The sequence below is a fragment of the Clupea harengus genome, chromosome 4, assembly GCF_900700415.2.
Source record: "Clupea harengus chromosome 4, Ch_v2.0.2, whole genome shotgun sequence".
Taxonomy (NCBI): domain Eukaryota; kingdom Metazoa; phylum Chordata; class Actinopteri; order Clupeiformes; family Clupeidae; genus Clupea; species Clupea harengus.
This window is the reverse complement of record NC_045155.1, coordinates 7,430,318-7,444,556: the sequence shown is the minus strand read 5'-3', so window position 1 is coordinate 7,444,556 and position 14,239 is coordinate 7,430,318. Positions and strand designations below refer to the sequence as shown.

Here is a 14,239-nt window from a genome sequence, read left to right as displayed (position 1 = left end):
AACAAGTCTGCATGCTGGGTGGTCACACCTCACCTGTGCAGGTATTGGCGGTGATTTGACTCATCACTGGGCTCAATTTCCTCCTCAGCAAGAGGGTCTCTTGATGGTACGGACCCTGACTTTTCTTCCTCCGCACTCATTATCCAGTCTGCAGAGAGAAACCTACTGAACATACAGGAGGGGACAACAGGTGACATACGGTCACCGGTAATGTGTGTCAGGAAATGCAGACCTACTCAGACAACTACAGTCGATCAAACTAATGACCACAAAGGATTTCAATCAGCAACTCCACTCATACACTTATAGATACATATTCTTTTCTCATTATCCCTTGGATCAGTAGCTAAGATTAACAACCTGAAATATGTAACTTCCTTCCTACCTGGTTCCAGAGCTCATGTGGAAACTGCGCGTCAGGATTCTGGCACGCTCAGTTGCAGTGAGTTTGCTTAGGTCACACTGACAGTGATTCCACAGCAGACTGCGTCACATGGCGCGGAGACATGGTGGTTGCCCAGGTGACAGAGGGCACCTGATTCCCTTAGCTGGAAGAGAAGACATCGCTCTCGCTTTCGCTCTCGCTCTCTCTCCCATTGCTCCCTCTTTCATTCCACAGGGATGGATAGTGTGAGCGTTTGTGTGTGTCTGTGTTCATGTATGTCTGTGCTTGGAAATTAGTCTGCCATCCTGCCATTATACCTATGCCTGTCTCGTTTAATGATTGACTTTTAAACTCTGGGCCCAAACTTGTCCTGTTAATCCCAAACCACACACCATTTCAGAGAAAGAAGGAGTGTCTAAATGTGTGTATGTGTATGCATAAAAGAGGTAGAGAAGACGTAGAGAAACAGACAGAGAGAGCAGATTCTGAGAAAGATAGAGGAGAAAGAAGAAAGTCCTTTGAACAGAAACCCTTGACAAAGTTGTTTATGAGGAACTATGAAAGTTGGTTAGCCCAAGAAAGCCCAAGAAAAAGCTGGTCTTAACAATGTTAAAAAAGGACAATAAATATTTCTCATCATATGTATTCGGTCAGCGGTTTAATGACATGAGGTCTTCCCAAAATGACAATCATAAATCATCTTCACAGGACTTTGAGAACAGTTTACTTTTGGATGTTCAGAAACCAATGTGTATATTTCCTAATGTTTACCATTTCTTTCGTTATGTAACACAAATGGAAAGGAATCAGTTACATTTTTAGTACATATAATAATAATAACAATAATATAACATAATAGGCTCTCAGTTCACAATGTTGATAAACTGTTTTATAATGGGCAATGTGGTGACATTTGAACCCTTTCTCTTAAGAATGACAAAGCCTTGTCATTAAGTCAAATCATTAGCTATCATGGCAGCTGATATCCAAAGACACAACAGTCATATTTGTACGTTGTTATTTATCTATTTTTTGTAATTATCATGACAACTCTCTTGGATGCCATGTCAGTCTATATAAAATGCTTAAAAGCTGTGATAGCATCAAATCAAACAATTGGATGTCTTGATGTATTTGACAAGTTCTCATAATGCTAACATGACAGCTATATGAGCGAAGAGTTGTCATACCATCTTATGATAGGATATGACACGACCACGGCATGTTATATCAGTCATACGAAAGAGGGTTCAAGTAATCTGGCTCCACGCTGTCCACAAGGCATAAAATTACCAGAATGGTTAACCCTTGGGAATGTTGTCAATATGCCTTTAAAGCTCTGCAAGTTTTTGTCCTCTAGACATAAAACAAACTTGAATTTAAATTTGAATAACTTGAATAAAGAACTTGTCATAAGTTAGAGTTTTGCGGAACTTCGTGATGTGATTCAGATGTCTTTAGAAGTCCAATTGCTGTCAAGTGCGGTTATCATGGACTCCATTCATTTTTCAAATGAACATTATGAAACACATTTATTTTTGCTTAAGGGCACCGATGAACACAAACTCTACCTGAAATTACTATTAAAGTTAATGAGGATAAAGATAACCGCTGCTGGTGGGGGGCGCCGTGCCTTTTAGCACAACCGATTTCAAATGGTGCTAGAAAACTCTGGTCCACTCTGAACACCAAAGGAAATCAGTCATGCTGGGAAAGGGCAAAGGTCATAAATTCCAGGCCAGTGTGAACAAAATGCTTATATATCAGAAGACAATGAGAGAGGGGGAAAGGTGAGGGGGGGGGCATCCACAGCATGCTTTAACAGATGGCTGGAAACAAAATAGGCTGAACTTATCTCTGTTGACAAAACATGCTGTGAGAACACTGAAGTACACGTCGCCATTTTTTCTTCCGCGATCATCAGACTCTGCTTTTTGTCCAGAAACAGACAAAAGGCTAAATAAACTAAACCCACAAGCAGTAAAGCACGTTTTCAGGCTTGTTTTCCTTCTTCATAATTAATAGCATGTCAGTGAGAACAGCATGGTCATCGTGAGGATTTGTATGTGGTGATCGACACAAAAGTGATGTGACTAATTAAACATTCATTTAAATCTCTGTGGAGGGCAACATTCGCCATTCAGTAACAACACTTCTCTTTGAGTCCATAAAGTGATCTCCTCAAAAACATCAGTGGTATCTGAAACGCATGGTGGTTATGATGGTTCCCTCCAAAACTTTGACGGGATAATTGCGGGGGCCTTTTCTGTGCATCCATTTCATTTGCAGGGGGGCAGGGGACGCTTCGGTGTGTCATAGCAACTTAGCCACGGGCCACTGCCACTGAAAGGGAGGACCATCGCAGCGCAGCATAGTGACAGGTCTCTGCAAGAGGAGGAGGACAATGAGTGGCCAGAGAAACACACACACACACACACACACACACACACACACACAGACACACACACACACACACAGAGATACATTCCTACCAGCAGCCACAGTGACTACTGTACACCCTTACACTCATGTGAGCTTTTATAAACATACACACATTATAAACACACTTTACAGTGAGAGACTTAATGAAACAAGCAAAAGCGAAACACAATTTTCCACTGAATTTGCTCTGCTATGCTATGCAATTATATAGTTTACAATCCCTTTCTGAAAGAGGAATAGCTAGATTATGGTTTTATCATACATATGTAATTTGTGTGATTTATTTTTCATGTACATGGAATATGCAAATTCAGTTTTTTTACCATGAGCATTCACATGGTTTAAATAGCTCCTCTGAAGAACCAATTGATGTGATTTCACGAGATTAATTAGATTAAACACCATTACAACCATTACAGAAAAATTACTGATAAACATATAAACAATTCTATAGGTGTTTGACAACCAGTATTATCCTTGTCATTAAAGGACATATTTAGTGTTGTTTTTTTCTATCTTAACCTGCTAAATAGGTTCTCTGTAATGTCCCCCCCCCCCCCCTTTTGTTTACAGTAATATTAAATAACCTTGGACATTGTAGAATTGGACATTGTAGACATTACCGAATGCCACACAAAGTAACCCTCCCAAAGAACCCAATATAGACATTTATGCATGTGTACAAAGGTTTCTACTGGGGAGTGGGAGTGAGAAGGGCGGGTACATGAAGCACCCACCTCTTATGCCTCACACTGAGGTAACCATTCATCCACTGAGACTGTGAGACAATTGCTGTGATGATTTTTTTTACAACAATGAGCAAAAAGTCCATTCAATTTGCACAAGCAATCAGAGAACCTTTTCTTGTCTACAAGAGGGGAGGTTTTTTTATAACAACATGTCTGACGCACTGAAAAAGAACAGAAACATGGCATGATAATACAAAAGTAGGTAAGAGCTACTTCATCAGCGCCATTGTTATCAACACTAAGAAAACAAATTGGTGTTCTGCAAAAACACGCAAATAAACAAACCAACCGAAGAGCCTGTTAGTAACTTACCCTCAGTGAGTCGAGCAGTCAGTCGGACAGACATAAATTAGGTCATTGCCTTTGCCAGCCTAGGCCAGCCTTGTTCCTCCTCCAGGTCGCTCATGTGCCAACCAAACCGTGTGAAGGTGAGGGGCTTTAAACAACTACAACAGCTGAACTCTAAACATTAGCCCCCTATGGTGGCTCACAGCCCAAGTCAGTGCCATGGGCCAAAAAACAAAACAAAACCCCCCCTTCAAGTCTGAGTGGGTGTGCCCCCTGAGTGCCACATGCAGCATGAGTCTTTGTGAGCTGAAAAGGCACAACCACTCATCTCTATCTCAGGCAGGCTCATAACCTGTGGCAGCGAACTAACACAACCCAGAGGTATGACCAGCAGCCAAGGGAAAGAGAAAGAGATGAAAGAGTCGTCCAGATATTTTACAGAGAGGCATGCTTGCACTACCCATACTCCCCTCAGCCCCTTAGTCCTAGTGTGCCATAATTCACACTTACACTATCCAAACACACTGCCTGAACACTGCTGCTTAGATGTTGGGGAACTACAGAACCCTTTATGAAATCATCTGTGCCACAAAAGATGGTGAGCTCTGGGACCGCCAGCAGCCGACTGACAGGAGCCTCAGTGGCTAGACTGGAAGCCTGGCGCACCAGTGGTGCTAAATAAATCATGAACACATGCATCCCTGCAGCTGAGCCCCCTGAGTCATGTGGCCAGCAGAGACACTTACCTCTGAGTGCCCCTGGAGGTCCGTCCCCCTGTCCGGACTGCTGAGGCTGGCAGTCCCCAAAACACACAGCACTGGGTCGTGTGTGTGGTCCGACCATGTGGACGGTGGAATGAATACAATGAGAGAGAGACAGAGAGAAAGAAAGAGAGAGAGAGAGAGAGAGAGAAGGGATGAGAGAAAGATGATGAGAGATAAGGGTAGAAAGAGAAACAGAAAGAGAGGGAGAGGGATGAAGAGATGCACTGGCAGAAAATTATCTGAAATGCACAAAACGCTAAAAACAGAAACAAAGGAAATGAATGACGGACGATGACATAAAATGGTAGAAGGACAGAGTGAAAATAAACAGAAAGAAATGAGGGGAGAAAAGAAAGAGGGACAAACAGAGACAGAGACAGAGACAGAGACAGAGACAGAGACAGAGACACAACTCAAGTCCCATCAGAAGTGGTTGGCTCAGACGTTATGCCACGTTGTGGCAGCTCGACTGTCTGGCAGTTTCTCAGACAGTACCCCCCCCCTCCCTTGCCCCCCATCTCACCCCCCTGAACAGCCCCCTCCAACTACCCACCCACCATCCTTCCCCACGCTTCTCCCTCTGTCAGCAGCTAACCACTCACCCACCCATTGCTTCCACACATGAACCCCACCCACTCCTAACTGTCTTTTTAAAAGATGTGACAAAAGCAAAGCTATTCATACAGAACATGCAGACATTTGATTTATAAGATTTATAATTCTACATGTGTAAAAATACATGCTCCAGTATATGTATGTAAAATACAATTTGTGTGTGTGAAGTTGCAAATGCATTGCATTCAAATGCGCTGGATAAGTTGAATGAGTAAAATGAGAGTGTAATATTACAGTCCTTACAAAATAGGGACATTTTTATTATGTCAATTGCATAACAAACACAGCAAATAATTAATTTGAAAACTACCATTCTGCACAAAACATTGTATTGTTATTCTACAATTAGATTGTTATCTATACTATAGTTATGACTACCTTCTTCATACATTCTTTTCAACATGATACAATTGTTGTTGTTGTTTTTGTTTTTACTGTTGCGGTTTGTGTTTTTTTGATCATTCAGGATAAAAGGAAACAGAAAGAATCTAACAAATCCTGTTGCAAAGCCAGCTTCCCTTTGGGTCATGTGAATGGGTCATGTAATTACTGTAAGCACTGTGCTCTCTCAGCATCCACCAATTCACCTCTTACTTTGACACAGCTAGAGCTGTCACTCATGAACACACATTCAAACATTATAGAACCCCTTCTTCCCTTCTACTTCCAAGGTTACCTACCGACTCAAGCGATTCATTAATAACCATTTGAAATTGTATTAATTAATAAGCATTCAATGAAATGGGAAAATAAGCACTACATTACACTTCAAACAAACTGTCACTATCTGAAATATCAATGACTAAATACAGTAGCTTCTTCAGGGAGATGGAAATAGAATACTGGCAACCAAAACAACACAGAATCCCTGTGACAACCAGAACAGATATAATCTTCATTATGCTACTAACGATGTGTATCTCCCTCTTCTCCCTATTTAATGCCAGCTACCATGTGAAACCACCAGTTGGTCTGAACCTTCCAGCCCTGATTGTCACAGATGGAGATCTGTTCCAGGAAGTGACGTCGCGCCTCTTCCTCTCCGCGCTCCTCCTGCAGCGCATCGCGCAGGTAGCGCATGTCCTGCGCTGCGCTCAGCTCGGGGATGCCCGTGAGCAGCATGAGGGAGAAGAGTGTCACAAGCAGCCGGGACTGAGAGCGCAGGGACAGGTAGGCCTCGATACATATGTCCTGGGGAGGGGAGGGAGTCAGTCATATTCATACTGACCAAACAGATCTCGTACACATTATCTTTGTGAATGCTTTCGTGACTGTAGACATTTTGAGATCATAGAATGAACCCATGAGTGTCACAACAACACTCACCCGAAACCTCTGGAAGTAGAGACTGGAACGGCCATTAACCCGGCCCATGACATACAGGAAGTCTGGAGTTAGGACAAAGGGGACCCTCTCCCTGTTCATCCCCAGGAAGCTCTTGGTGTTGCCCAGGATGTGGCCAAAGTCAATATGGAAAAGATTCCCTAGGGGAAAACGTGTATCTACTTCAACACATGCTATGGAAAAAATGCGACATCAGAAATAAAAACTGGTTTAAAAAATGAATAGGAACAATAGCTGTCTGAACATTAGCATTAGCTGTCAGTGCGTTGTCTCTGTGCTTCATTGGCCCATGGAAAAAGGTCACTAAGTGCCAGTCAGAAAAGCAGGCTTTTATTGTTACTATGCCAACACCTTTGTGTTTTCTAGTACTTATGAGTAGAAATATGCCTTTAACATGCACTTAGTGTGTTCGCCATGTCATCTTAATGAAAAGCTACTGCTAAATGCCTTTAATGTAAAAGTAATTGGACAAAATCTCAAAAACTATTAATGTTAATATTGTTCATGTTTCACCCTGGGTAACCTTGAACTTCAACCTTATATATGTGTGTTTTCAAAGAATGAAATCCTTGACTGCAGTCAATTTAAAAATGTCTTACAAATCCATCTTAATGGATGTCAATGTGTTGAGCGGGGTAATGCAGCATCCAGGCTGTTGAATCATCAATTTATTGATCAATCATCAATTTCTTTTTTGAAATTTGCTTATTTCGATGAGGTTAATCAGGTTAATGATCCAATCATTAAAATGAAATGATGTTCAGTATGAAACCAGATTTTAAACCAAACATTTAAATCCGAAGACTAAAAAATAAAGTAGACATATTTGACATTGACAGCTTTTTTGTATCTGCAACCGTATCTCTGTACTACTCTTCACATCTCCATATGCAATCTATAGTCATACCTTTATCAGTGATCATGATGTTGTCATTGTGGCGATCTCCAATTCCTAGCACATAGGTGGCCACACAATATCCAGCGCATGAGTTGACAAATCTCTCCATGGCTTGATAGCGCTGAAGACAAGTCAGAGACAAGCACAGAAGGAACTTTTGAAAGAACTCTTAAGTTTCTGAACTCAAACCTTTTGCTGTTCTGTGATCTCTGTGTGTTTTGTGTGTTAACATTTGTCGATGTACCCATGAAGAATGTTCTAGAACGGAATGGAATAAATTCTGGTACCAAAATGAGAACTAGGCAAGAGAAAAAGGAGGGTAGAACATATGAAACCATGGTCTCACTGTTCCTTGAAGTGGACACTTGTCTTTTCAGCCACTGAAATAGAGCATCATTTTTGAACGCTCCCATGGTCCCTCCTTGGCTCCTTTGAACCGCCGCGATTGTGACAGCATCTCTGACTATTTCTATCATCCCTGAGACACAGACAAAAATAGAGATGGATGTACTGACCTTCGGGCCTTCACATAAGCATTACACTCAATTATCATCCTCTGCATTGTGGTAATGTTTTATGAGAATCATGGGTCATGCTGGTATTGTGGGATACCCAGAATATGTCGTGTACATAATTGTCGTGCACATAATTTCCAGCTAAAATGTTCCAGAAACCTAGTACTAGAGTAGATTTTTAAAACACATTTCGGGGAATAACTGTTAAACAAAACAAGCTGTTAAGCAAACAATTACAAACTATAAACAATCGTGCAGTGTTTAGGAACAACACATTCTGAGTCATGTATGACTCTTGAACATAAACATGAACACAAGAAAATAGTATATTGCCAGGGAAATCTCCACCTGCGGTTGTAGAGGGCTAGAAGCCTACTCATTGTTATGTGATGTACCTATGTTATGTCCGGTGGAGATGCAGCCATAAGGCACCAGGTTGAGATTCAAAGATCTTTCCTGCCAGATGGAATCCATTACTTTCAGTGTCTGAAAAAGAGTTTTCAACTAATAAAAACATAAGAAATAGTTGTAGTTGAGGCATATTCATAATTTCTTGTTTTGTCATGCCCATCATGTTAGTTTAGTTCAGTTTCTTCCTCAGTTTTGCCTCCTCCCCTAGTAAACTGTTCTTTAATCTGTCAACAGCGCCCAAACCAAATGTCCATCAATGTCACTTTGCAACTATGACAACCATGATCAAAGATCTTATCTTCACTGGGGCTTTTAAAACTAAAAGCTAAGTAAAAAATAGCTTTTGCAAAATTACTGGTATGTCACAAGGATACATTAAAGGTATAAGGTACATTTAAGGTATGTCATCATAGTAAGTAATGCTTTGAGGTAAAGCCAAATACAGGAAGACAGCATTTAGCTACCCTACCCACAGGCTCTCACAGACGATGTGCCTTCAATTCAGCCTCTCTAAAACAATCCTTTTTTCATTTGCCATAAGGTTTGTATTAAGTCATACATTTTTTTTTTTCTGCCCTTGGCAACCTCACTCAATTTTACTCAATTCATATATAAAAACCTTTGAAGAAATGTATTTCCACAATCATTTCCCTTTTAAAATCTTCATAAAAGAAAAGGGGAAAGTGCATGAATTTCCTTGCATTGTTACTCTGTGGAGATAATCAATCTTGAGGACTGGTGTAGCGGAGATAGCTAATGAGAGAGCAAGCCTTAGACTTGCAGCTACTACTTGAAAAAAGTAATCAATAGCTTTTGTTCCTCACCTGAATGACGAGCATGTCCTGTCTGAGATCATCGCCTTGTTTGAATATTAATCCTACAGGAGGACCAGTGGTCTCTTGTGAATCAACACATGAGAATTCCAGCCAAAGGGGCTTCTTCTTGGAAGCCATGATTTTGCATCTGTCCAGCTATGGTGAACGCCAGGTGGTGAGGTTATTTTAAGAGATAATTTAAAATATGCATTTTGTTCACTGCCTGTCCAGCTTAAACTGGTTTCAGAAATGTACATAGGGCTACACTTAAACATACATAAACACACGCTAAATTAATTACATTTATCCCTTGTATTCACAGGTGACAGACAATGGAGGACATACGTACATGTATGCAGTCTTTGCAGATGTGTGTGATGTATTAAGTTTACGTTTTCAGCATTATTGAGGAGTGAAAAAGAGTGTGAACCTGAATTTGTCCAGCTCTGATACGAGGGTCAAAGGGCACCTGGAAGTCTGGTGGGAAGCTGCAGCACTGCAGTAAGTCCTGAAGTTTCTGTGCAGCTTCAGTTGGGTAATCAAAAAGACATAAAATTACATTATACATTAAAAATTGCTGTATTTCCACACTATTAGTTATTTAAGTCATTTAAAAAAAGTCATTTTAAGTCATTTTAAAAGGCTTTCAAAATACAACAAAACATAACCCATGCTGTGAGCATACTGCATTACTGGTTGGCTACTGTCCAAAGATAAACATGTACTGTACTTCTGTGCACATAAGTCATGAATTTCTGATTACCATTTCCCTTTTATGAGAAACAGAAGAGGAACAGAATGCACTTGTATGGTAACACACTACCAAGAAGAAGAGGAAAATAGTCCTTCCCTTTTGTACAGAGAAGTGAGAAGGACAGAGAAGTGGTTGTAATGGCCCAATGTTTCCCCATGTGTGCTGCATACCATTCTTTGTGAGTGTAACTACACAGCTCAAATATTAGAATTTCAAAAAGATGCAACCACTTTTTTAAGATTATACATATATATGAGAGTGGGGCATCACTTCTTGTGAACAAACAAACATAGAACAAAAAATAAAACTGCAGACAGTTTCTTAAGAGGTTGTCTTTACCTGTTGGTGGGAGATCACTTTTCTCTGGGAATAACCTCTTTACTGCACTTGCCACATCGTGCAAGCAGTCCACCACCTGAACTTGCTGTTGAAAACTTGACAGCATGGCTTGACCACATCCCATCAGGTAAGCCTCCAGGATGACGGCCATGCGCTCCCGAAAGAATGGACATCCTGCCACCTCACTTCGCAAGTACCAGAAGAAAAAATGACCAATTCTCTTACTCTGAGGAGAAGAAATGTCAGTTAGCATGATAGTGGTCTGTGTCTGTATTTCACAACTTCAGAGGTATCCGTCCTCCTTTTTCATTTGACATTGTTAAAAAGAATTTCATTGTTTGGACTCATGTTTCAGATGTAATAATGCAGTTTTAAATCCCATTTCCCAAATCCCATTTCAATGAATTTGCTTACTCTGAGTGCTCTTCGGATAAGGAATCTAGCTAGACAGCTGTCGTGATAGGGCTCAACCTTCAGAGTCTATAAAAGCGGAAACAGCATCTCAACAACACACAACAGCATGCACTATTGATTAAATTGAAATAAATTAAATTACACATTTAAATACATTAAAATGGCTTGTTTTCTTGTGTGGCCCACTATCTGTGCATCTATAAATTATATTGAGAAGCATAAATGCAATGCCAACTGTAATGTTGCAGACAGCATGTGTCACGAACCTGAACCAGCTGGAGAAGGAACCTCAGCACCTCTTCATTGGACAGCAGTTCCAGCCTTCGGACAGCCAGGCTTCTGACCCTTTCATCAGCAAAGTCCACTCTAAGAAGCTCCAGAGCCACTGGCAGTTCCAGGTCATGTGGTTTCCAGTGACCCAGCAGCCAATGAATGTCCTGAACAGCATCGGGCTTTAGCCAATCAATGCTACGCAAGAACTGAGGCAGGTTAGAGGTGTAGCGTACGCTTTCCTCCCTAAACCTCCTTAGATGATCTCTTTGGGTTTGCATGGAGGGCGATATTGGTGATTCCATTCCAGGGTCATCCGATTTCGAAGACGATGATGGGCTTAATGCAGGCAGAGTGGTTGGTAAACTGGAATTAGATGATGGTGACGAAACACTTGGAGGAGAAAGGGTGTTGGGGATGCCTCTACTGTGGGGGATTACAACAGGAAAACTGTAGCGATCCAAGAGGAAGGTGATAGCCATTGACGTGGCCACGTCAGGATTTGTTGCAGTAGAAAGCTTGTCGGCCTCAAAAGTAAACGCCTCCTCCTCTCGCTCAGGAAAAGGCCACATGTGAAGGGTATGAGGCCCCTGGCTGAGCACAGACCTGTGATCAATCAGCTGAAAATTCACAAAATACAGCATGTTTCCTGTACACCTTTGGATGTCCGGCACCTTGCCAGACTTGGATTCCTTTGCTGTGGAGTTTTCGTAGGCATTAATTGTAAATCCAAGCTTAGAACCACGAGGTACGTTCTTCAGGAGAATGTCAAACTCAAGCCACGTGTTCCACAGAACCTCATCTGCGAAGCCTCTTGCGGTCGAACCACAGATGAGACAACCTTGTTGCCATAGATGATGGAAGCCTCAACGTGAATTAGTTGGGGCACTTTGACGGGCAGCTCTGGAATGTCAAACCCAAGAAGTTTAACCCTGAACTTTCTTTCACAGTCCCACAAGGAGATCATGAGAATCTCATCCATCTCCTTTCCATCAAGAGCAAGGTCCTCGTGGAAGCTGGAGAGGCTGGTGAGGTTGTCTACAAGGGGGCAGGTTTCGCCTCTCACTGTGTCCCCTGGAAGTGACGCTACATCAGTGATTGTCAGGCGAAGGTCCTTAGACCTCTTCAGGCAGCTCCTGACCCAAAGGAAATTATACAGAGGGATATTTCCAACTAAGAACTCTTCCCTTCCGCAAACCTTCAGAACCGGATCAAATGTGGGCCAGTCAAAAGAGGAATCCCTTTCAGACATAGTTTCCTGAAGTATCTTTAGCAGATGATCTGGAGAGATTTCAATGTCTATGTTCATATAAAAGCCTGTGTCATTTAAATAGACAGTGATCGGCAGTTTGCGCTCATGCCAGTCCTGGAGGTCTTTCGGAAGGGGTGCAATTGTCGTCCATGGTTCAGTGGCATAAGCTTTCGAGTCCCGGCTTTTCAACTCCTCTCTGCGGGGGGAGGCAAACTTTCTGCGGGTAAAGCTCAGTTCACTCAACCTGTTCCCTGAAGTAGAATTCAAGTCATAACCAATAAGCTTGGCTAGCGTGTGATGGTTATTTTGTACATCTTCTGCATCTATTTTCTTTTCTGTGACAGAAATTCGGGCCATCCGCACACCATGGGAATCCAGAAACCAGGGTACGTTTAGTGTTTGCAGTACCTGACAATCATCATATATTTCATACAGGTCATCCATCTTGGTATACAGAAGGTGATATCTCTCAGGGTCCAAGAGTCCAAGTGGGTCGGGCAGTTGATTTCTCTCTTGCGCTAACATACAGAGACGCAGACGCAGTTGGTGCACATTGCACTGAGCAGGGAGTTTGACCACAAAGGTTTCCTGGCCATCGCCTGTGTGACAAGCCTCTCTGGGAAACTCGCAGATGAACTGGAGGTTGTTTTCTGGAGATCTGGAGGTGTCTTTGCAGACGTGCTTTGTTTGAATGTCCAAACCCCATCCCTCTTGCTCTTCCATGAAGGCTGTGAAAGAGACTGTGGTGAGGAGATGGGCATTAACCACATGTTGGACCTCAATGTTTGGATGAATAGTCATATATATATATATATATATATATATGTGTGTGTGTGTGTGTGTGTGTGTGTGTGTGTCTTTGTGTGTGTGTGTTATGTCTTGCTATTGTTTAACTATTTACAACTAACTTTTAGTTTCTTGAACTCACTGACAGGCTGATGAATGGATGGTTTTCCTCCAGGGCACTCCTGGCATTAACTTGAATAAATCCCTGTATGCTGTGGTATTAGAGATTAAAAGGTAAAACTGCTGTGAGCTTCTATCATGTTACAATTTCCATACATTTCAAATTAACAAGAGCTGATTGCCAATTAGCTGGGTAGCATCCTAATGTAGTCATATCAAGTCTAGTCACTTTTATTTTTATAGCAGTGTAAGCTGGAGCATTTTCTATTATGTTGGAAGGTTAATTAAATTAGAAGTTATATCTAAGTTGGGAATTTATAAATAACATTTAGTCCATCTAGGACTTCTCTGTTTAGTTAAGTTATTGGAAATTCATCAATGTGATTGGATGTTGACATGTTATGTTTTGGAGGATCAGGAAGTGACGTTTGAGTGTGGAAAGTAGAGGAGTGATAAGTGATCCATTAAACTGTTCAAGAGCATCCTTGTCTCCCTCCAGTTCGTCTATCTAATAAGTGAGGATTTCACCTAAACGAACCCAACACAAAAGGTTACATTTTGGTGGCAGCGGCGGCACTTTGGTGGATTTTGATATTGTATATTTTTTGATTTTTTTCGCGGACCTGTCTGGACTAGCCTACCTGGCGAAAAAAAAAAAAAAAGTTCGATATCAGCTCGATAATCCACGCATCTCATTGCTATTCCCTCCACTTCGACCGACGATTGGTGAGCTAGAGAAATCTATTTCTCTGTCTGCCGCCTTGCTGGAGAAGAGGACACTTGGATGCATGCAGCTTGATAGCTTATCTTCTGTTTTTGGTGAGTTTTGTGCACTTTCTATGAACATGTCTGAGGATGAGCTAGTAGGACCTGGACGAGAGGGGCAACAACTCCCCGCCAGCAGCGTTTTAGCACATAAACTGAAGATTGAACTCCCGCCCGTTTTTAAAGGAGATGGCACTGAGTTTTTCACTAATTGGTCTCGTCGTTTTGAAGTAGCAGTGCGTGCATTTCATTCCCCTGGGGCTGACGTCGAGGGTGTTTTGGCTGCTGTCTTGCCAACACGTTTGGCTGATGC

At 41.8% G+C, this 14,239-nt stretch overlaps 1 protein-coding gene across 1 annotated transcript; it reads right to left on the bottom strand.

Annotated features, from left to right (window-relative positions):
• Window positions 1–5,468: 5,468 nt before the first annotated feature.
• si:rp71-17i16.5 (phosphatidylinositol 4,5-bisphosphate 3-kinase catalytic subunit gamma isoform) lies at window positions 5,469–12,978 on the bottom strand. Its single transcript, XM_042707616.1, is given in 12 exon segments — window positions 5,469–6,434; window positions 6,570–6,727; window positions 7,495–7,606; window positions 7,832–7,858; window positions 7,860–7,963; window positions 8,396–8,486; window positions 9,236–9,382; window positions 9,657–9,751; window positions 10,320–10,545; window positions 10,734–10,799; window positions 11,000–11,820; window positions 11,823–12,978. Coding segments are annotated over 12 exon segments (3,261 nt in total). The 3' UTR covers window positions 5,469–6,176.
• Window positions 12,979–14,239: the final 1,261 nt, after the last annotated feature.